Here is a 24178-nt window from a genome sequence, read left to right as displayed (position 1 = left end):
AAGTTTAACTGCGTTAGCTTTAGCTGCGTATCAAGTTCACTATCATCGTGGTGTTGAATCTACATGCTACTGGTCACACACAGGCGCGATTTACCGGTAGCGGTGGCGGCGGCTGTGGCGTCTTGAGCATGGAGAGGGCGGCAGCAGCCGGCGGCGGGGGCGGCAGCGGAGGTGGTGGGGCGGCGGGGGCGGCATGCGAGGGGCGACGTGGGCGGCAGCACGACTCGAGGGCCGCCTGGCGGAGGCCGTGGTGCAGCACGAGGAACAGCGTCGGCTGCACGAAGGCGTGCACGTAGGCCACGTGCAGCGTGATCTGGAACACGCGCGCCGGCTGAACCGACAGTGGCGCCGCACAGCAGCGCCGTCACCTCTCTCTCACACACACACCTCACGTATGCTCATTCTGCACGGACACCAATAGTTTGTGCTATTAATGTTACTGTAGCTGAACGGAATGGGCAGTGTTTTGAAAGGGGGATATAAGATGAACATCAAGACAAGCAAAACGAGGATAATGGAATGTAGTCGAAATAAGTCAGTTGATGCTAAGGGAATTAGATTAGGAAATTTGACAGTTAAAGTAGTAGATGAGTTTTGCTATTTGGGGAGCTAAATAACTGATGATAGTCGAAGTAGAGAGGATGCTAAATGTAGACTTGCAATGGCAAGGAAAGCGTTTCTGAAGAAGAGAATTTTATTAACATCGAGTATAGATTTAAGTGTCAGGAAGTCGTTTCTGAAAGTATTTGTATGGTGTATAGCCACGTATGGAAGTGAAATATGGACGATGAATAGTTTGGACAAGAAGAGAATAGAAGCTTTGGAAATTTGGTGCTACACAAGAATGCTGAAGATCAGGTGGGTAGATCACATAACTAACGAGGAGGTATTGAATAGAATTAGGGAGAAGAGGAGTTTGCGGCTTGACAAGAAGGGATCGGTTGGTAGGACATGTTTTGAGGCTTCAAGTGATCACCAATTTAGTGGAGGGTAAAAATGGCAGAGCGAGACCAGGAGATGAATACACTAAGCAGATTGAGAAGGATGTAGGTTGCAGTAGGTACTGGGAGATGAAGAAAATTGCACAGGATAGAGTAGCATGGAGAGCTGCATCAAACCAGTCTCTGGACTGAAGACCACAACAACAACAACAACAACAGCTGTACTATTACTGCTGATAAATGTGTATACTTTCTTTCGCTGTTTCTAGTAATGTCGAATATTTTTTTAAGTGTGTTTTATGCACGAAAGTCAGTAGTTAGTGCTATGTATATCTCCGATGATGCTTGATAAGAAATAATAAGACGTAGTTCAACTAAGACAAGGCTTCATTATGACAACAATAGAGAGATCTAACAAGGAAGGAAACCTCAATTAAAAAAAAGAAGAATACGACTTCTCAGACGCTAACAGGAATATGCCGGAAACACACAGTGAATAAACATAGTGGGACATGACTGCTATGCAACTGATAAACCTGAGGTTAAGCGTTCGGGTACCTGGCCGAAAGGTACGTCTCTGGATACCGTTCGGTAGCCGTCCCGCTGTGATGGCTTCTGCCCGGGCTTTGACTACTGGGCTGTCAAGAGCGGGCGCATCAATTCGTCCACAGCTCCGGTGGAGCGTACTGCCAACGTTTTGGCTTGTACCGCACTATATAGCAGGGACGCGGAGGAATTCGTGCTGATCCAGTTCTGCGTGCATGACAGGGCGAAGGAATTAGATCCCTGGCACGGGGACCCCTGGTGGCGCTTGTCCTGACATCTGTCGTCTTTCTTGTGATCGAAGCAGTCCAGGGAGTAAACGCGTGGTACTTACGCAAACCTGCGATGCTTTGGTGTCTAAGAGGTTGCCGTTCCTTTAGGCGAACGGCAAGTACATAGCAGTTACCATTATTCAAGCACAAATAGGTTTTGAAAGCAAGGACGCCCACAGAAATGTATCCAAATCGAGCCAATATTTCAAAATTTGGTCACATAACTTAAATGGCAAGCTTCAAACTTAACATGTCCTAAGAACTACGCGGAAGTGACAAAAGTCATGGGATATCTCCTAATATCGTATCGGAACATCTTTTTTTGGCATAATGCAGCAAGTCTGCTTGTCCTGGACTTAACAAGTCGTTGGAAATCGCATGCAGAAATACTGAGCCATGCTGCCTCTGTAGCTGCCCATAATTACAAAACTGTTGCCGATGCAGGAATTTGAGCATGAACTAACCTCTCGATCAAGTCCCATAAACTAGCGATGGCACTCATGTCGAGCGATCTGGATGGCCAAATTATTCGCTCGAATTTTCCAGAATATTTTTCAAACCGATCGCTTGCAGTTGGTGCCCGGTTACATGGCGAATTGTCATCCATAAAAATGAAGCCCATGAATCGCTGCAGATGGTCTCCAAGTAGCCGAACATAACAATTAAGTACATTCCCTCTGTATGCGTAAATGGCCTTCTCTGTATCAGAACCCTTAAGGAACCGAAACTGTGCCTTGGACAATATATTATTTGCAATCAGATTTTTGATAAGAGAAATTCTTGAAATATTTTTGAAAAATCTGGTAAAAGTGAAAAAGGTCGATAGTATGACGGTATCTCTCTATCTCACTTCTTGTAAGGAGGCTTATCTTCAGTATATTTTAGCCAGTCTGGAAAAGTTCCACTGATACGAGATTCATTAGATAAATAACGTGAGACAGAACTTGAGTTAGAAGTATTGTAAGCATTTACCCAGTTCATGTCTTTGAGGAACCCCCTAGAATTCTCAGTTTTTGACGTTCATTACCCTCATGTACTCAGATTTAATCAAGTTGATGTCGCGAAAAGTTTCAACATTTAACATAAGATGTTGCGTGTCATGATTAAATAGCCCATTTACTTTTGCTTTTGTGATATGACTTTTATCCCTAGATTTGTCTACAAAGATATTCTCAATAACAGCATCAGAGCATTTACATACCCTAGTTACAAAGTTTACAGTACCAAATTAAACTGAATGACACTGAATGACATTGTTACTGATTTCGTAATTGTTCACTGACAGAACTTTTCAACAATTCCACATTAAAATCACCAGCATTCATTAATTCCTTGTTTTTTTTCTTTTTTCACTGTGTGATAGGATAACAGACCTTCCTGATTTTTTGTAAAGAGGTTAAAGGTTCCCAAATGTATCCTGCACATTTTCATATTTTTTGCCATTCAAAAGGACTTCTTATGAAATATTAAGTCTGTAGCACAATCTTCTAAGTGCTGCTAAACGCAAATTTTAATAATATCAATATTCTTGAAATTAAAACAATTTTTAACAAATGTGACAACTCCTCCTTTCTCCATATTTTCTCTTCAGAGGTATGAAGCTAACGTACATCGCTTAAGATTTACCATATATTTTCCAGTGGTCACACGATGTTCACTGGGACGGATTGGTTTATCAACTCTAAGTCGTCAGTACAAATACGCAACTCATTAAGCTTACCCCTTAGTCCTTGGATATTCCGATGCCATAAGGACAACTGATTTTGTCCACTGGATTAATTACAACTGGAAGAACCTAAGTTTTCTGTCAATTTCTGAACATCTACAGCTTCAATTAGGAGCTGTTTGCATGAATTCTGTGGATTAAAATGTACTTTATAGCTGTCTTCTTCATAAATGTGAATGTCATTTTCAACCTGTCACTGAAAATATTTTGTTTCTACCCATCCTACCCTAAAAATATGCTGTTCTATCACTTGCAACCACTGTTACTTTACCACATGTGATAGTACTCCCACCGCCCTTAAGATATTTGCTATTAGTCCAGATACGTTTCTCTTCCCTTTCCAGCTAAGGTGAAGGCCATGACTAGTAATAGTCCCACCTATTGATAGAGTCAATAGAGACGACACCAATAGGAGATCCGACCCCTAAATTAACTCTCCTAATGGAGAGTCTATACGAGGGGGGTCATAGTGCGTACAGACATAAGCCCAATATCAGTATGTCTCTCTCCTAAAGCTATCTCTATCAGTTGAATAATTAGGGTCCATGCCTATGTTGTTGCCTGCCCCATCCGCTATTACCACGATATCTACCTTTGTGAAGCCTTTATAAAGTGAACGTGCATCCTCTATCACCTAACCAAGACTGGCACCAGGTTTTGAAAAAAAAATTGTAACCTAATAACCTGATCCTAGTTCATCCTGCAACAATTGGCCAAGATCTCTATCATGTGAACTACCCAACGACAAAACGTTCTTTTTCTTCATAACTTTTTCTCTCTGACTTCATAGTTTTCAAACACTTTTTGAAAGTTAGTTATGTCCTATCTACTACTACAATTGTCGACCTTTACCGACTTTCGTCTAGCATCGAGTTTTACGGAAATATGTCGTGTAGGTAGACACTCAGAAATCGCAAATTATTCAGAAAAAAACAGCCATGTGACAAGCAAGATGCAGTCATTTAATCTTTAGTTTTATAAGTGGAGTTTTATAAGTTTAGTTTTATAAGAGGAGTGTAGATAACACTGAACATTTCCGAATATTCTTCTATTACATTAATGAAAATGTCCCATAATATTTCGCAAACGCAAAAAATATGTAAATATAAGAAGACGTGAACCTACTTCTTTCGAGTCTGTAACACAACGACTCTAACCACTGCACTACAGTGAATTCACGCAACATTCAACAGCAGTGTGTTTCCTCTTGGGATCTTCCGAAAGCTTATTAACTGACATTTAGTTATAACAAATCGTATCAAGATTAACGTGTTTGTGATAAATCTTCAGTGTGTCGTTGCCTTGACCCAGAATACTGTCTTAACACAAAAGTTATATTACGAAAGCAACTAAATATGAAGAAAACCAATATAGTATACTAATTTTTTTTATTAATTGATTGCTAACGAGCTTAGTGATCATATAGAGTTTAATGGAATAGATGACTTTTGACATCACTTCACAATGAGCTTCGAGTGACCCCAGTTTTCCTACGAAGAACCACAGAAACATTTTTACCAATTGCTTAATAGTGTGTTGGTCACCTTCGGAGCGCAATAGAGCTGCGATTATACCTGTCATGGATTCGAAACGTGGTGGGTTTTAGAAGATATGTGGCACAGAATGTTTACGTAAAGGTCACGCACTTCCTCTAAATTACGGGTAGATGGTTTTTTTGACCCGGCGCTAGCACACGATTGCGTCCAAGATGTGTTCCAGTTCACATGAGACGAAATCGGTGACCAAGAAATCAATGTGAGTTCACTGTCATGGTCCTCATACCATTGTAGTTCAATTTTGTCCTTGTAGTGTGGATAGCTGTCCTGCTGAATATCAGGGTCAGGAATGTCATAGAGAGCAAACGGACGCAGTTAGTCCCTAACAATGTAATCCCGTGTCCACTGCAAACGGTTTCGTTTTATTCGACACGGAAATATGTACAGGTCGTCTGCTATGGAACATCATGCTCAATAATGCGTACTGAATCCTGTCCCCTAAACACCAGTACCTTGACAAAGAAGCTAGTCTGCCGTCACTTCTGCAACGGGTCACTGTCAATCTCATTTACATAGTGGACAAACGTCTAAATTCCTTTTTAAGTCTTGACGCGTGGGCTTCCAACACCTTGTCACCTGCTGGTGGTTTCAACATCCTTCAAGCAATTTTCGTAGATGTTCAGGATGGCAGCTAGCGAATAGCGTCGTAACGTCTGGGATCGTCAGCGTACGTTTTTAGTGGTTAGTCTATCATTCTTGCTGGAAGCCATATGAGTACCCTCCAATTATTTCTGTTGCCAGGAGTTAGAGTACGAAATTAATCCCTAAATACGAAAAATGTCTCTTGTAACTTCCGCATCTGTATGTTTCGACCTAGCAGTTCGAATTAACTTCAAAGTATGTTGAGTGGACAGATAGTCCTGAGACTGGCATCAAAATATTTACTTAAAGCTCATTGTTCTCCATGTCATTTACGTACGCTTCTCTGATGAAGTTAAGGATGAATTACATCAAGAACCGTAACATAGTAAGTACTTGGTGGAAATGAATTAAAGCGCCGGGGCATTTTGCCAAAGGTTTCCCTACCAAGCGCAGGATGCTGGGCGTCACATCAAGTGAGGTCAGTGTGACTACAGCGGTAAATGTGGATGGCACCGTAACAGGAGCCACTTGAAAGACGTCAGTGAGTCAGTCATGTCAATCAGCGAACATTACAGTGCACTGGTTTGGTGATCTTCACTACAACATGGTTGAGAGACAAAATTAGTAAGACTCGACACGGCAAACAACCGCCGGGAAACTGGATGAAGGACGAAGTGTGACGAGATTGCCCAGAGTTTCGTACCGATCACAGTTCTGTTTCAGCATGTATTGTGAGCGTTACGAACACCAGACACTGCTTCCCTACGAAGAGGAGGTGTTCGACAACGGTCAACTACACAGCAGACGACCGCCATATTGTACAACGGGCAAGAAAGGATCCACGTAATACCAAATTTAATAGGACTAGAAGGTACGCAACCTCATGCTTCGTGCTAGCTTAGCGACTACATAGATGGTGGTCTCTGGCTGAACATTACATTATGTTCCGTTGAGTCCCACACATCGGCGGCACCATTTGCGATGGTGCTAAGAACGTAGGTAGTGGACAAAGGAGGAGTGTAGTAACGAACTTTTCCGCGATGAGAGTAGATTCAGTCTGAGCAGTGGTAATCGGAGTGACCTGATATGACGAATGGAGGCGAAACCCAATGCACCTAGTGAAATTGTCTGACATGATCCTTATGATGGTCCACTTGTTATTATGTGGGGAGGAATAAAGTTACTTGGGAATGCAAACATCTGAGTCACTAAACACGTTACACTCAGCGATCAATGTTACTGCGACACTGTACTCCTTCCCCATGTGTGACTTTTCAGGGGTGCATTCGGCTCTGACCCTGTTTTTGTTGATGACAACGCGTGACCGCATCTATCAGCGCAGGCGGAGGACCTCTTGGAACGATAGGATATTCTGGGAATGTACTGGCCGCCTGCCAGTTCCTCGACTTAACTCCAATGAAGTACGTGTGGGATGCGTTGGAAAGATTAATTGCAGCGTGTCCACAAGCACTAACTACACAGCAGTGACAATCACTACGCAGGAGGAATGACAGGATCAACCACAAGAGTTCACTACCAACCTTGCTGCCGATTTGGGAGAACGTAGCAGAACATGCATTGTCGTCCTTGGTGATCCAACGCGGTCTTATGAACTACACTCCTGGAAATTGAAATAAGAACACCGTGAATTCATTGTCCCAGGAAGGGGAAACTTTATTGACACATTCCTGGGGTCAGATACATCATATGATCACACTGACAGAACCACAGGCACATAGACACAGGCAACAGAGCATGCACAATGTCGGCACTAGTACAGTGTATATCCACCTTTCACAGCAATGCAGGCTGCTATTCTCCCATGGAGACGATCGTAGAGATGCTGGATGTAGTCCTGTGGAACGGCTTGCCATGCCATTTCCACCTGGCGCCTCAGTTGGACCAGCGTTCGTGCTGGACGTGCAGACCGCGTGAGACGACGCTTCATCCAGTCCCAAACATGCTCAATGGGGGACAGATCCGGAGATCTTGCTGGCCAGGGTAGTTGACTTACACCTTCTAGAGCACGTTGGGTGGCACGGGATACATGCGGACGTGCATTGTCCTGTTGGAACAGCAAGTTCCCTTGCCGGTCTAGGAATGGTAGAACGATGGGTTCGATGACGGTTTGGATGTACCGTGCACTATTCAGTGTCCCCTCGACGATCACCAGTGGTGTACGGCCAGTGTAGGAGATCGCTCCCCACACCATGATGCCGGGTGTTGGCCCTGTGTGCCTCGGTCGTATGCAGTCCTGATTGTGGCGCTCACCTGCATGGAGCCAAACACGCATACGACCATCATTGGCACCAAGGCAGAAGCGACTCTCATCGCTGAAGACGACACGTCTCCATTCGTCCCTCCATTCACGCCTGTCGCGACACCACTGGAGGCGGGCTGCACGATGTTGGGGCGTGAGCGGAAGACGGCCTAACGATGTGCGGGACCGTAGCCCAGCTTCACGGAGACGGTTGCGAATGGTCCTCGCCGATACCCCAGGAGCAACAGTGTCCCTAATTTGCTGGGAAGTGGCGGTGCGGTCCCCTACGGCACTGCGTAGGATCCTACGGTCTTGGCGTGCATCCGTGCGTCGCTGCGGTCTGGTCCCAGGTCGACGGGCACGTGCACCTTCCGCCGACCACTGGCGACAACATCGATGTACTGTGGAGACCTCACGCCCCACGTGTTGAGCAATTCGGCGGTACGTCCACCCGGCCTCCCGCATGCCCACTATACGCCCTCACTCAAAGTCCGTCAACTGCACATACGGTTCACGTCCACGCTGTCGCGGCATGCTACCAGTGTTAAAGACTGCGATGGAGCTCCGTATGCCACGGCAAACTGGCTGACACTGACAGCGGCGGTGCACAAATGCTGCGCAGCTAGCGCCATTCGACGTCCAACACCGCGGTTCCTGGTGTGTCCGCTGTGCCGTGCGTGTGATCATTGCTTGTACAGCCCTCTCGCAGTGTCGGAAGCAAGTATGGTGGGTCTGACACACCGGTGTCAATGTGTTCTTTTTTCCATTTCCAGGAGTGTATGTCGCGCCTTTTATGATATCCAGGGCAGTATCACAAATATCGGAGACATCAGTGTACTTACTGATGACTGAATAAAAGAGTAATTTCCGTTCGTGTCACTGCGTTTTACTTTTCGTTCCTTCTGTACTGTAGTGTAGCAGTTCAATCCATGTATGGTCCATGTTTCATCGAGCTGTGTTACTTGGCACTGGAAAATCAGTGAACAGCATTGTTTTATTATATGTTATTTTCAGATTTATATAACAACGCGGAAGTCTCTTCTCTAGTTCTACATCTCCATCTACATGGATACTCTGCAAATCACATTTACGTGCCTGGCAGAGGGTCCAGCGAACCACCTTCACAATTCTTTGTGTTTTCGACTGATGCATTGTTGTTGTTGAGGTCTTCAGTCGAGATACTGGTCTGATGCAGCTCTCCATCCTGTGCAAGCTTCTTCATCTCCCAGTACCTACTGCAACATACATCCTTCAGAATCTGCTTAGTGTATTAATCTATTGGTCTCCCTCTACGATTTTTACCCTCCACGCTGCCCTCCAATTCTAAATTGGTGATCCCTTGATGCTTCAGAATATGCTCTGCCAACCGATCCCTTCTTCTAGTCAAGTTGTGCCACAAATTTTTCCTCTCTCCAGTTCTGTTCAATACCTCCTCATTACTTACATGATCTACCCATCTAATCTTCAGCATTCTTCTGTAGCACAACATTTCGAAAGCTTCTGTTCTCTTCTTGTCTAAACTATTTATCGTCCACGTTTCACTTCCATACATGGCTACACTCCATACAAATACTTTCAGAAACGACTTCCTGACATTTAAATATATACTCGATGTTATCAAATTTCTTTTCTTTAGAAACGCTTTCCTTGCCATTGCCAGTCTACATTTTATATCCTCTCTACCTCGACCATCATCAGTTGTTTTGTTCCCCAAATAGCAAAACTCTTTTACTACTTCAAGCGTCTCATTTCCTAATCTAATTCACGCAGCATCGCCAAATTTAATTCGACTACATTCCGTTATCCTCCTTTCGCTTTTGTTGATGATCATCTTATATCCTCCTTTCAAAACACTGTCTATTCCGTTCAGCTGCTCTTGCAGGTCCTTTGCTGTCTCTGACAGAATTACAGTGTCATCGGTGAACCTCAAAGTTTTTATTTCTTCTCCGTGGATTTTAATTCCTACTCCAAATTTTTCTTTTGTTTCCTTTACTGCTTGGTCAATATACAGATTGAATAACATCGGGTCTCGTGGTCGTGCGGTAGCGTTCTCGCTTCCCATACCCGGGTTCCCGGGTTCGATTCCCGGCGGGGTCAGGGATTTTCTCTGCCTCGTGATGGCTGGGTGTTGTGTGCTGTCCTTAGGTTAGTTAGGTTTAAGAAGTTCTAAGTTCTAGGGGACTGATGACCATAGATGTTAAGTCCCATAGTGCTCAGAGCCATTTGAACCATTTTTGAATAACATCGGGGATAGGCTACAACCCTGACTCACTCCCTTCCCCAACCACTGCTTCCCTTTCATACCCCTCGACTCTTATAACTGCCATCTGGTTTCTGTACAAATTGTAAATAGCCTTTCGATCCCTGTATTTTACCCCTGCCACCTTCAGAATTTGAAAGAGAGTATTCCAGTCAACATTTTCAAAAGCTTTCTCTAAGTCTACAAATGCTAGAAACGTAGTTTTGCCTTTCTTTAATCTAGCTTATAAGACAAGTCGTAGGGTCAGTATTGCCTCACGTGTTCCAACATTTCTACGGAATCCAAACTGATCTTCTCCGAGGTTGGCTTCTACCAATTTTTGCATTCGTCTGTATTTTGCAGCATTGGCTTATTAAACTGATAGTTAGGTAAATTTCACATTTGTCAACACCTGCTTTCTTTGGAATTATCGTATTCATCTTGAAGTGTGAGGGTATTTCGCCTGTCTCATACATCTTGCTCAATAGTAGAGTTTTGTTAGGCCTGGCTCTCCCAAGGCTGTCAGTAGTTCTAATAGAATTTTGTCTACTCCCTGATGCATATGAAATTATAAAAAACCCATGGATCGCGATTTAACATTTTTATTACCTTGCGATTACCCGGCATTACATAGCCCACGCTGCTTGTAATGGGATGCGCATAGCGCTAGCGGCTACGCCGAAGGACAGTCGATGTTCCACAAATGTACCTTTTTAGCATCGCTTTCAGATAAATAGTCACAACTGTTCAGGATGCTTTCTATTCGTCTGTGACGTTCGACTTAGATCTCAAAATCCGACGCCGAAAGTAGGGGTGAATGTGCGTGTTGGAGCGTGTGTTCGTCCAATGCGTGGCTGGGTAGGGCCATTATATGTCCTGTTGCAGCAAATGTACATTAATATTTATGTTCGGATTACAGAGGGTGTTAACTCCGCTAAAATTACAGCGCAGCTCAATCAAGAGCCGGTGGCAAACAACGACATGCACTTAATCGCTGTTGCAATATTTCCTCCGTCGACCCACGCACTTTACCGTATTGCGGCCAAAACTACAGCTTTACAGAATGGCGGGAGGCACTCTCATTAACAACTACTAATTAGTTGTCAGCTGCAAATGTGTCTAATTCAAATAACAACAGCTGTGATGCCCAAGGAAGGGGCAGCTACGTAAGACATCTAGTTAATTGATTTCATGCGGTACCAACCAAAGTTAGTTCGTTGTCATCCAAGCAGAAGTTAAATTTAGAGTCTACCTTAAATGAATAACGATTTTTTTTAAATCTCGCTTATACATTATTCAATGAAACCCTAAAATACATGTGAGTCGATGGAATAACAGTGCGTCCGTATTAAATGGCATATACAGAACTATTGTATGCGAATCAGGTTGAATTATCCACCGTCTCTATGGATATACCGGGTGGCAATTAACGTACAGCTACTCACAGTGGTCCAGTCTAGGCTATAATTATCGTATGGCAACAAAACTACGTAGTTAATCTAATTCGTTAATGTGAAACCGACTTACGCTCGAGAAAATCCTGTTCAAATTTTGGCCACCAGGTGCTGTATACTGTCTGTATGATGGTATGACATCCACGATGTCATTTGACAAGCAAATACATGGATGAACAGAATGGCTTTCGAGAAGGGAGACCACGTTTTTTGAATGAAACTGTTTTATGTGAATTATAGTGTTGCACTCACAGAGTATCGCTGACTGAAAGGCCTGAGGAGAGCCACGAATTCATTAATGAAATTCTAAAACACTGGCAAGCTTGGCGTGGCACCTATAAAAGGAAGGTGTCCTACCCCGGTGGAAGTTACGTTCCCCAGGTAGTAATAGTGTCCGAACAGAGTCACTAGAGTTGTACATTCCATGGTCAACAGTGCGGTAAGTTTTGCGGTCTATATTACACTGTCATCTGTATAAGAGCCATAAGTGCTGCAACTCTTCGTCATCTGCAGCCATGTTCTGAATTTGCTCTCCGGTTTTTGGCACGTATCGAAGTTGGTCGGGCAATATCCTATGGAGCAACTAGGCACATTTTACAATACAACATGCAACGAGACAGAGAACTGCCGAATTTGGGGTACAGTTAAAGTATGTCCCGTGCAAGAAGAGCCACTGCACTCGATATTTGTGACTGTGTGTAGTTTGATTCACAAGCATCTTTACTCTCGGTTCATTATTCTTGAACTTTGAAGAGGATATATCCCGAGGGCGTGTCAGATACACTGTGGCGTCTGCACATTATCGAGACCTTCTTGTACAGCTGTGACAGAGGCGCAACTGTATCCAAGCCAGTGTTTTAATGCAAAACGGGGCGAAATCTTATACCGCTCGCCCAGTGAAAAATGTGCTTAATGCATTCTGTTATCTCCAGATGTTTTCCAGGTGCCTGTGGCCTGCAAGATCAAGTAACTTGAGTCCATATGACTTTTGGCACTAGGAGTATCTAAAGGGGAAAGTGTTTACCTGGGACAGGTTTGGTGTCTACTGATATGAAGAACTGTTGTGTACCTAGTTCCGCGTAGTCAGCGCGTACACAACTTTCCCACTATAGCGCGCCCCGCTAAGCATAACAGCGCAGGCGCAGCGCTCGTCCGTCTCCGCACTATGAGATGGCGCTGCCATAGAGACGGACCAAATTCTGCTTCCGCCGATCCGCGTATTAATATGTAATGCAGCCAATGAGATTGCTGCTAACATAGAACCTTTTCTCCTTGCAGATCACACTCGCACAGTGATACACGAACGCGCGAGGTATTTTAACGAGTGTACAGACCTCCGATTAGTCAGTCTGCATTTGTCTGCAACAGTCTGTACGAGTTCTACATTTGTCTGTACCAGTCTATAGTCAAGTTTCAGTCTCCGCCTAATAAGATTACCATATTCCTGTACATAGCCATGAAGATAAATGTATAGACACTTTTGTCAAGTATCAGAGATATATGTGAGAATAAGATTAATGTACCAAGACCAAAGGAACTTCAGATTGTCAACTGTAAATAGCATCCAGAACCAAGTTAAGTAATTTTTATGCTTGTTATTATTTAATAAATGTGTGTGAAAATTAATCAAGTTCTGTTTAAAGTTGGTCACCATCAATCTGCTACGCTAAGCGTGCAATTGGAATTTCTATCGTCTGACCTAACGGCAGAAGATAAACCGCCACGATAAGACTACGAGACATATTGCTGACACTCGCCTACTTCGTTAGAGCGACAAGTCAAATAATCTGATGGTGTGTGTACTGAAGGTCTTACAGTACGCTCACCACAAGAACAGTATATAACACGTTGTCCAGGTGCTACTGGAATTGCTGCTAGCAACTGTTGATCACTTAGTTTTACAGCTACACCATAGCGTCGACGTCTCTGATGCACATGTTGAACAAATTGTGTACACGGCGGTTAATATCATATCACTTGTTTGACCTTTTCTGCCCTCGGCTCGTTCCTAATCCATTACACATGGAATCTCTTCCTTACGTCTCTCTTACACCCACAGCGCCAAATTTGCACCTGGAGGCCAAAACTGGAAGTAATTCATCTTTTTCTGCGAAAATCGGTTCCACAGTGATACATGGGAATTTGTATCAAATTTTGCTGCCAAACGATAATTACAATCCACACTTTAATTATAAGCTCCCAGTAGGTACTAAATGGTATATCTTGTAACATCCGAAAATTTCACAACCAAAATAACATAGCTACCAAGACCACTACACGATGTATACTTGAAACGTCTACATGTAAAGTTGTTCACTTCACAAGAAACGTAGTGACTTACAGCAAACTGACAGACATAAAAGGCGAAGCACCAAGAAGAGGAAGATGTGATCCTGCTTTAGTGATTACAAAAACGAGTTAATTTTACGAAGAACTTGGTGGTGTGAGTTCACTTATCACCAATGACGGTGACAATATCTGGCATGGAATTATTTGGGTATGTAGTGTATCGTAACGCTATTGTAACTTCTCCAGAGGCAAGCTGGCCAACGACTGTTTTAGTTGGTCCTTGACATCTTCCTTATCGGCAGTGGATCGGGATTGACACTCGACCTGGTTCACACATCTATTGACGGCAGATCTCGGGATCTTTGTGGCGCACGCAGGCAGTTCACGGAGATACGTGGCACGTCTGAAAAATGGCACCACGGCAGCGTCGCATGAGAAATAACGAAAGTGGATGCAGCATGTCTGTGATGTAGCGTTATGCAGTCACAGCCATCTGTGACCCCAAGTCCTACCCGTGGCTCTCCACAGCGTGATGCCATAACTAACTCCAATAAAACATTAGAAAAAGGTAGCCTCTTCCTAGGCTTACTCGCCGGTGATGGTCATGCGGGATAGTGCAGAAACACGATTGGTTGCGCCGGCCGGAGTGACTGTGCGGTTCTAGGCGCTACAGTCTGGAGCCGAACGACCGCTACGGTCGCAGGTTCGAATCCTGCCTCGGGCATGGATGTGTGTGATGTCCTTAGGTTAGTTAGGTTTAATTCGTTCTAAGTTCTAGGCGACTGATCACCTCGGAAGTTTAGTCGCATAGTGCTCAGAGCCATTTGAACAATTGGTTGCTGAACACAATGCGACTTCAAACATCAGTAGTCAACGCTTCACAGTCACGCCACCATTCAAAACGTCGCCATTTGCATTGGATATTAACGGCAGCCTCACGTGGGGGTAACTGTCTAGTCCAATAATGCGAAATGATACACAGCGTTCCAGAGAGTCCATTCGATGTTACCGGATGGCAAGCACAGATCTGAAGGGGTTGCAATGTACTTGGTGCGCATTACTGTCACGCTCCCTTGTGACGGTCACATGTGGTCGTCGGTAACCTTTCCCTCGCGATGGGGTCAAGCATCTGACCATGGGCATATATGAATGCCTCATAAATGTGATTGCACGATTCACCAGATGGCCTAATGGGGCCCTACAACGAGGCCCCTTTTAAACACGCGGCATTTGTGTGTCCTCGACTGTGGTCACTCTATATCTGACGCTGTTCAAGCTCTGAATGTGCCGCCATGCCTGTTAAAACTCGCCGATGTCATGTAGATGTATAAAGCTACATATGACCATGTCTTCTGCGTGCTTCATTTTTTGTGCCAAGCTGTGTAGGACTAGCAATGGTATCGAACATTCACAATGAAGGCCGGCATGAGTGGTCACAGGTATGTTTGGCTCACGAGAGAGCGTCACGAAAATGCTGAAAAATCTAAATTGGCAGATAGAAATTATTCTGCAAAAGCCTAATTACGAAGTTTTAATTAAAAATATTGCCAAATATCGATAAATATCTTTCAGATCCGATACATTTCTCTGACTATGGATCACGAGGACCAGATTTAACTAATTCGGTATACACACAGGTATTGTGCAACCAATCTACTCGCGTGTGTCTTCAGTCTTCTGACATAAGCGTTTCCCAGGGACTTTCTCTCTTGTACAAATCTCTTCATCTCAGAGAAGCACTTGCACCCAGGGTCCTAATTTTGTTGTTGGACATATTCCAATATCTGTCTTCCTCTACAGTTTGTAACATCTAGGGTTCCGACGAGTACAATGTAAGTTATTACCTAATGTCTTAACACATGTCTAATCATTAAAACTGGACAAATGTACTTGCCACAAAGAGTTGACTTATTTCTCGTCTGTCAATCGCTGATTTTATTATTTCATACTGACCGTTATAGGGCAGCGTTGTCCAACTCAACATAATATCCCGTTGTGACAGAAATGTCAGTTTCACTGCCAGGCGGAGCTGAAATGGATTATTTCGTCAAGGTAGGTAAGTACACTGCGCAACAGAATTAAAGGATCACTTCTACGAAAATCCGTAACTGACTCCCATTGTGATGTATAAGTGTGAAATCGGCTCAAAGATGCGAACAACCATCCTCTGCAGTGATGCAAAAATGTGGCTCCTCCGACGTCAGTCTCTGGTTCGGCGACGCTCCAAGCAGTAAGGTTTCGACACATGGGAGAAAAGGCCACAGCTAAGAACTTCATGTGAGATATAATGTGGGTTAATGGTGTCATATTGGCACCATATTTCGCGACACTTCTACCCAATGCCCCCGTGATCGTGTCTCACTCTTGGAAGGCTGTAACAGCCCCTCTTATCCACATTTAATCCATTCTTTTGACGCCTTCACGAAGGAGGTCAGAACCGTGACACCAAACGATGAAATCACGCGGTTTTCTTTTGGGTGCTGAGGAATACATTTCAGACACATCGCCGCTCAGAATCGACACAAAAATGCCTCAGGGTATGGTGTAGAGAGTGTCAATAAAACCACATTCTTCCCTCGGACTTTGATTTCCACACATTTAGCAGCCGAAAACAACAGTTTTTCAACATCCTTCTACAGCACCACATCTGAAACTCTTCTGTTCTCACCTTTTCCGGTTTCCCCACAGTTCATACTTGCTCCAAATTAAGACCTGTACATGATCTGGCAGACCATTTCTTTCATTTTATAGAAAAAAGCCAGGAATCCCTATTTTTCCTGTGCTAGTCTACTTCTTGTATCACCCTTTCTTCATACATGTCGTGTTTTATTGCATCAAAGGTAGCAGAATCTTTTCATTTCGCCACTTCGTGATCCCAAACTTTTATGTTCAGATTGTAGCTACTCTCATTTCCAATCCTACTCATTGCTTTAGTCTGAACTAAAGAGGAGAAAGACTGCATCCCTGTCTTACACCCGTTGTAATCGGTGTACTTTTTTGTGGTCTTCCGTTCTTATTGTTCCCTCCCGGTTCTTGTAATTATTGTACACTAGGCTTTTCCATTGCCTTCGCCTGCGTGTGCAGTCAACACATACATTGAATATATCGCCTCCTCCTCTTCTGTTGTCCGCCTCTTCCTCCCTCTCTCTCTGTCCATCTAACCCCCCCCCCCCCGCACTTTCTCTATTTTCTCCTCTCCCTTCCTGACTCTACCTTCCTGCACCATCGCTCTGACAATATCCTCCCTTCTTCTGCCTTTCCATCTCTGACTCCTATTATTCGCCACCCATTTCAACCTTCCAGCTGCGTCATGCACCGTATCTGTCCATTTCATCCTCCCTTCCCCCTCCGCCCCATTCAGTCTATCCCCTCTTCTATTTATCTCAGTCTGTCCCCAGCCAATTTGATTAACACACAGAGCCCCTGCTATAAAGCAGGCAATACTACTTCCACAACATACCTGCCACGTAGGCCAGGCTGCACATCAGGCACTAGCAAAATCATATATTTGCCCCTGACGTACCAGTCGCCATACAAGGCAAGTTGATCAAGCAGGCTGATACTACTTCAAGGTAATACGTCTGTTAGGGAGGGCAGTGTACGTCTTGGAGCCTGGGAAACCGTTTCTTGTTCCAGGCATGCGGGATAACCGTTTCTTTTTCCAGGCATGCAGGCTGTCTCGTGAAGTAGATCCATTTGTCAGGGTGAGACTGATACCACACAACATGTCTGTTGTGTGGGGCAGCCTATACAATAGGTGCTAACTAAAAGATGTTTTTGCTTTTATCTCTGCACCTACTGGATCTACCAGTTTATAAACCCCACAGCGCTAATACTTGTGAGGCCAGATTTGGTAGAAATAGAGTTTGGGAGGAGATCCCAGTCATACACAAATACCCTATGCTTTATATGTACAACAAATTACCCTTCTCTTCCTGTAGTTTAAATCCTTTTGCACTGTTTTCGAATATTCAACAAAAAAGTGGTGCAAGAGCTTTGAAAATCTCCGAAAAATAGGTGCAAACAACAAGAAAAGCTGGTAATGTACGACACGATCAAGAACCAAGAGGGACCACTGTTGGCATGCACAGCCAGTGACTCAGTTCAGTGGTTAAAGGAAACAGTGGAACACCAACGTGAGCGTCATACCACCCCATTGAGATGTGACAGATTAATGGAGATAAGAATACAATTGATATATCTATAGGTAATTAGTGCTTTGTGACCAACAAGCTACTGTCTGACGCAAGAGATTACGAATTTTCTACAAGAAGCGGCATTAAAAACCACATAAGAGCGAACAGATTGTGGGAAACGCCCTTCTGTGATCGGTTGGCTCTTCTTAACGAAATTCTGATCTAGCAGGAAACAATTTCAGCCCTCATACATATTTACTTCGGTAGACACTGCTGATCGGATTTACTGACAGGCCATCTTGGTTATTCGTGAATTTTTATTGCTGTCTTAACAAACAACCTGGATTGATTGTAAGACATTGATGTAGGCGTCCGGGAACACCTGTCGTGGCGCACCCAGTTTCGCTATGACAAGTATTCGTACCATCTTTCTATGAAGTCAAAATCAGTTCTGATTACAAATAATTCCATTATAATTGAAACAAAACTATTGCAATGTATATATGCTCACAGATAACCAAGCAACTGTCTTCAAGATGCTGCAGCTGACAGCAGTCACGTATTTGACGACAAGGAACCTCCCTTTCACTAAATGTGGTGTTAATCCGTGATGTGAAGATGATCACAGTAATAAATTTTGTTAGAGCAGCTTTTGATGATACCATGATTCTTTAAATGCACGGCAGTATGCTGGATTTTAACACAAAATGTTTCGGTTATGGTACTATTCGTGTAACCAGATGCTGTAAAACGGAATAAAACAATTTCGTATTCCTAGTCTGTATAACCAGTAATCCCTCTCATCTCAGTTATTTAAAAAATTATATTCCCATGTAGTAAATAGCATCAAATGTCTGATTACAGATGAGTTAATTTGTTAAATATTTGACGATAAGCAAGTGAAATCTTCATTATTGAAGATGCAAAACTCTAATTGCGCTCTTCTTACTAGCTTCGGAATTTTGACCCATAGACTAATGAAACAGTCAAAAGGAAAAGTTGATGCCGAAGTATTAGCACATGAACAACGAACTTATAGTTTTCCTTTTGTTATTTTGTGGCGCGGTAAGCGATCGAATTTTTAGAAAATGATTTAAATAAGGTTAAATTTTTCTAGGAATTCGGTAAGTGCTCTCATTATCACAACTGCATGAGTATATTTTGGTAACTTGCGATCCCTTTTAAGAATAGCTAGTTTTTCACGCATCTTAATGTTGATGAAGCCATATTGCCTGAACTGTGTATCATACAGACATCATTTTCAAGGTACCTTCAATGGTAAATGTGGGTACAAGCTGCAAAATGAGTAGGAAATGGAGTTAGTGGTAAATAAGTAATAATTGAAAACATGACTCCACATCGAAGTTTTACTGCATCAACGGCAAAAATAGAGTAAGCGATAAACATACGTCATGTATGTACTCGTATCTTATGAGAAAAGAGGGAGCTAGTTTATCTGACTTTCTCATGTCTACTCTCAAGCCATAGTCATCAACCCGGGACGTCGCATCAACAAACGAAATCTATATTCCCTCATTGCTAAATAGCAATCTTCAACTTTCTTTAGAATAATAATTTAATTCTTGTCCTGCTAGAATCTCGAGAACCGAGAAGAAAAATTATTCCAATCAGGGTACTAATTTCAATTTCGTCTGTCTGACGAGCATCCCTACCTCTGGAGAGACTATTTCCATTTACTGAACTTACTGAATTGTATACTTCTTGATTATTATTCCCTCACGAACAAATAGTCACAATGCATCTATTTCTGCTTCAGCCTGTTTAGCTTTGTGTTTTGGTCCTCATAAACGATTTATTGTATTACATTATCAAATTTTCAAATTTTTATGGGCCACTTTTATTTCACTTCGTGGATCTATCAGTTCCTACAAATTCCTCTTCTGTTACTGTTCTCACCAACTCTCTTCATAGTCAATCGCGTGTTGTTCTGTCGTAGAGCTATGACTGTCTGATACTAAGTTATGACTATCACAGTCATATCACATTCCTCCATTCACTGTATCCTAACAGTTGGATCTGAACTTCTCCCCGCTGTTATAGAAATTATACGTTTTTCTGAAACAATACACGAATACAAATCAAAAAGTTGGATACCTGATTAATGTGTAAATCAAACAGATCAAATCTATATTACACCGTTTCGCCAGGAAAGTGTGAATCCAGTAACTAAAATGGATCCTTGAAACGGGTAAATGTTCTACAAATAAAATACAAAAGACGTAGAAATAAGTTACTGGCAGGAGATATAAAAAGTAACCCCATCCCCAAAACAGAAAATAGTGACAAAAGTTACATGAAAGGTCGCGTTCACTTCAAACGAAATATTCCACTCAAAATGCCAATTTATATATTTTATGCGATATAATGAGTGCTGAAAAGTGTTAAATAAGTGAAACACTGCGGAATAACATAAATAAAAAATACTTACATGAATGGTCGCATGGAGGACATATGTCAACCAGCCAAAGGAAGGGTAAGTACTGTACGCGAGGGACAGGTGGCGACACGCGTGTCTACACTGTGTCTCAGTCCCTCTCTCGCAGATTCTCGGTGCGTTACCCTCATTGTTGCCAGAATAAATAAACAATTAAACAATGGCAGTTCAAAGAGGAATGGGTGCCTATTGTCATCCACGCGATCGCTCCTGTGTTAAAGAACATGGCTGCATTTGAAATTCGTAAATTCTGTCACTAATTAAAGGTAATACATCTTCTTAAAGAGTCAATAAATACCATTTAAATGAAGCGTATGATCGCAGAAAGGTGCACTGCTGTTGAGATAGCAGGTTCTCTTGCGTCACAAAATCTCAAGAGAAGTTGTAGGCACGGCAGTGAAGGAAACGACCCATCGTCTGCTCAGCACCACACGCAGCGATCTTGGCTATTGTAGAGCTTTCCACGTTAACGTTGCAGTTTTATGTCCCCCATTGCCCACCGGAATAGACGATTCAGTGATCTGTATATTGGCCATTACAGTCTGTTTCCTGGAAGGGAGATCCTCTTCTGGTGTATCCAGTGAAGCTTAGGTCTTTCCCGCCAGCGTTGAAACACTCTTCCACATTTGAGTTCACTGAGGGAGCAGTACTAGAGATACAGTTTTTTCTGCTGCGAAGATGTTGAACAACCAGTTCATGACAAGAAAATGGGTGCTTGTGGTCAGTGTTGAGTTTGCTCCTTCCGGAATTCACCGTGGCTATCCACCTGTTGCTGGATTGTAGTATTCCCGTCACATCTTGGATCATCTCGATTGGAAATGGTGTCAAGAATAATATAACCTGGAGGCAAGGTGGGGGAAGAGCAGTGTCAATCGGTTTCGAATGGCTGGTTTGGTAACACACTAGGGAAGCTTTTCTCCTGTCTAGTAGCACAAGAGTAGAAACGACGTTCGAAGCACATATGAGCTTGCTCACCGACTTATGCCTTTGAGTTTTCTTGACACATTGTTCTGTGTTGCGACCTTGATTCCGAGTCTGTCACATTGCTCATTGAATATGAGGCTCGTATCAAGGATAACGCCGACATAGATCTCTGATTAAGAGGAGTTCACAAACATCAGATTTTAATCAGCAAGTTTTCTGCGGGCATAGAAAGCGTTGACTACTGTTTTCTTAGGATTTGGCGTCAGACCATTGGCCTCGTAATACCCTTCCCGGACGTCAAGAGCAAACTGATGTTGTCTTTCGAAGCTTTCAAGTATCGTATGCTCGGCCATGAGGGCCAGACCGTTGGCATAAATAAATGAGGTAGAAGCCTTGTTACGTAGTTGGTCGTTGGTAGATAAGTTAAACAGTGTGGGAACAAGAGCGAGTGTAGCAAGGAGGAAGTTCCCTGCTGTTTTAGGGTGCTATTATGTGAGGCCGACGTACGCCTCTGGTGGTCATGGAAGGCGCCGTAACGGATGTACGATACGTGAATGTCATACTCAAACTGATAGTGCAACCATATCGACAGCATTTAGGCGAGGCATTCGGCTTCATGGAAGACTATTAGGGCCTCCATGGCGCACATCTTGTGAATAACTCCCTTCAGGATAACGGCATCGTTCGACTAGAGTGGCCAGCATGTTCTCTAGACGTGAACCCTACCTAAAATGCCTGGAATAGTTTGAAAAGGGTTATTTACGGACGACGTGACCCACCAACCACTCTGAGGGATCTACGCCGAATCGCCGTTGAGGAGTGGGACAATCTGGACCAACAGTGACTTGATGAACTTGTGGATAGTATGCCACGACGAATAATTGCATGCATCAATGCAAGAGTACGTGCTGCTGGGTATTAGGGATACCGGTGTGTACACCACTGAAGGTCTCAAATGGTTCAAATGGCTCTGAGCACTATGGGACACAACATCTGAGGTTATCAGTTCCCTAGAACTTAGAACTACTTAAAACTAACAGACATAAGGACATCACACACATCCATGTCCGAGGCAGGATTCGAACCTGCGACCGTAGCGGTTGCGCGGCTCCAGACTGAAGCGCCTAGAACCGCTTGGTCACAGCGGCCGGCCTCTGAAGGTCTCACTGTATGGTGGTACAACAAGCAACTTGTGATTCTCATGAGCAATAAAAAGGGCGGAAATGATGTTTCTGTTATTCTCTATTCCAATTATCGGTACAAGTTTCGGAACTCGCGGAGTCGAGGTGATGCAAAAACTTTTTTGATGTGCGTATTTTAGGGAATACTGAAAACCAAATACTTATCGTTCCTGGATGCCGTTAGATAGTTAACTGGAAAGCGGGACCTGGTGACCAGGTGACAGTTGCACCTGGTTTGTAATATAGATTCCTTTAAGCTCGCTACCTTCCTTAAAAAAGCTATACGCATATGCTATTTGGGGTCATAATGACCCAGTATGGTATTAAAAACTGTTAAAGCTAATTATAATTACAAATGTAGGTTTATTTGTTAGTATAAACAAATTTAACAGAATTAGATGCCAACAATGTCAATAATGTCAACAATTATGTGAGCTCTGGCCCTCAATGAGCTGTTGCGCAATAGTTTTACTTAGCGTACGTATAAACTGCCAATCATGGAAACAAGTTGCCGGCCGCGGTGGTCTAGCGGTTCTGGCGCTGCAGTCTGGAACCGCGGGACTGCTACGGTCGCAGGTTCGAATCCTGCCTCGGGCATGGGTGTGTGTGATGTCCTTAGGTTAGTTAGGTTTAACTAGTTCTAAGTTCTAGGGGACTTATGACCTAAGATGTTGAGTCCCATAGTGCTCAGAGCCATTTGAACCATTTTTTTTGGAAACAAGCGTTACTTAGAATTACATAATTTAGGCAGTTGTATCCAATGTAAGCTTTACAAAAATGTTTTTTACAATTTGAACACTTCATTGGTGTCTTGTTGTCATAATTTGATGGACGGAATTTGCATCTGCCATGTTGCAGTTTTAGTGGCCACCGCTGGAGTTTAATTTATTTCCTTGTTTGTATTCTTCCGACAATAATCTCTGACTGTTCGTGACAGCATTTTCCTAGTTTCTACGTAAGGAGTAACTAGGATTCTAGTTTTGTAAATAATATTTCAGCCTTGATTTATTTCTCTTCACAGCGCTAAAGCATTATAGGCAGAATATCAATAACGTTGTAGAAGATGACCATTGGCCATCGATTGGTTTACCTTTCGCGCGTTCATTAGTAAGTGCCAATAAGCTGATCCAATGTGTCAACTGCTCCCGTATCTGTACTGTAATCTAATATCATTTTGGGTTTCCTGTCTTCTCTGCTGCTTATTTCCTCAGTGTTTTGCATTATGCTTATCGGGATAATGTGTTTGTTCTTCCCTGGAACGTAAAATACGACTGTGCTATCCGTAGTAAATAAGAACTTTGGAGTGGGAACATCTTCTTTGCTTGATGTATTATTGGAATTTCGGGCTTATTTTATCTCACCCTACCCAGCATTTGAGAAGTGCTTGACCTGATGCGTATGTTGTGAAGAAATTAGCCCTGTGTCGTTTTGTCTTTTTAGCTCATGAATAAGATCTGTGACAACCTCTATGCCTAGATTTTTCGCAGGTGCCTGTACAGGTAGTTTTTATGTACAGATTTGTGTCTTCAAAATATAAGAAGTAGCACTATCACACAGTGTTCCCGTTTTTAGCCAAAATTCTGAGCGTTTGCTTATCCATTGTTTGAATGGACAACGTCT

The 24178-nt window shown here is 43.2% G+C and overlaps 1 protein-coding gene across 1 annotated transcript in view; it reads right to left on the bottom strand.

Annotated features, from left to right (window-relative positions):
* LOC126101434 (uncharacterized) overlaps positions 1-24178 on the bottom strand; it is a 159530-nt gene that overhangs the window by 16458 nt on the left and 118894 nt on the right. The window contains exon 5 of the mRNA XM_049912092.1: positions 208-313. Within this exon, the coding sequence (XP_049768049.1) occupies positions 208-313 (106 nt within the window). The remainder of the gene's footprint in view (positions 1-207; positions 314-24178) is intronic.

This window comes from Schistocerca cancellata, chromosome 9 (genome assembly GCF_023864275.1).
Source record: "Schistocerca cancellata isolate TAMUIC-IGC-003103 chromosome 9, iqSchCanc2.1, whole genome shotgun sequence".
Classification (NCBI taxonomy): Eukaryota; Metazoa; Arthropoda; class Insecta; order Orthoptera; family Acrididae; genus Schistocerca; species Schistocerca cancellata.
This window is presented reverse-complemented; position numbering and strand designations above follow the sequence as displayed.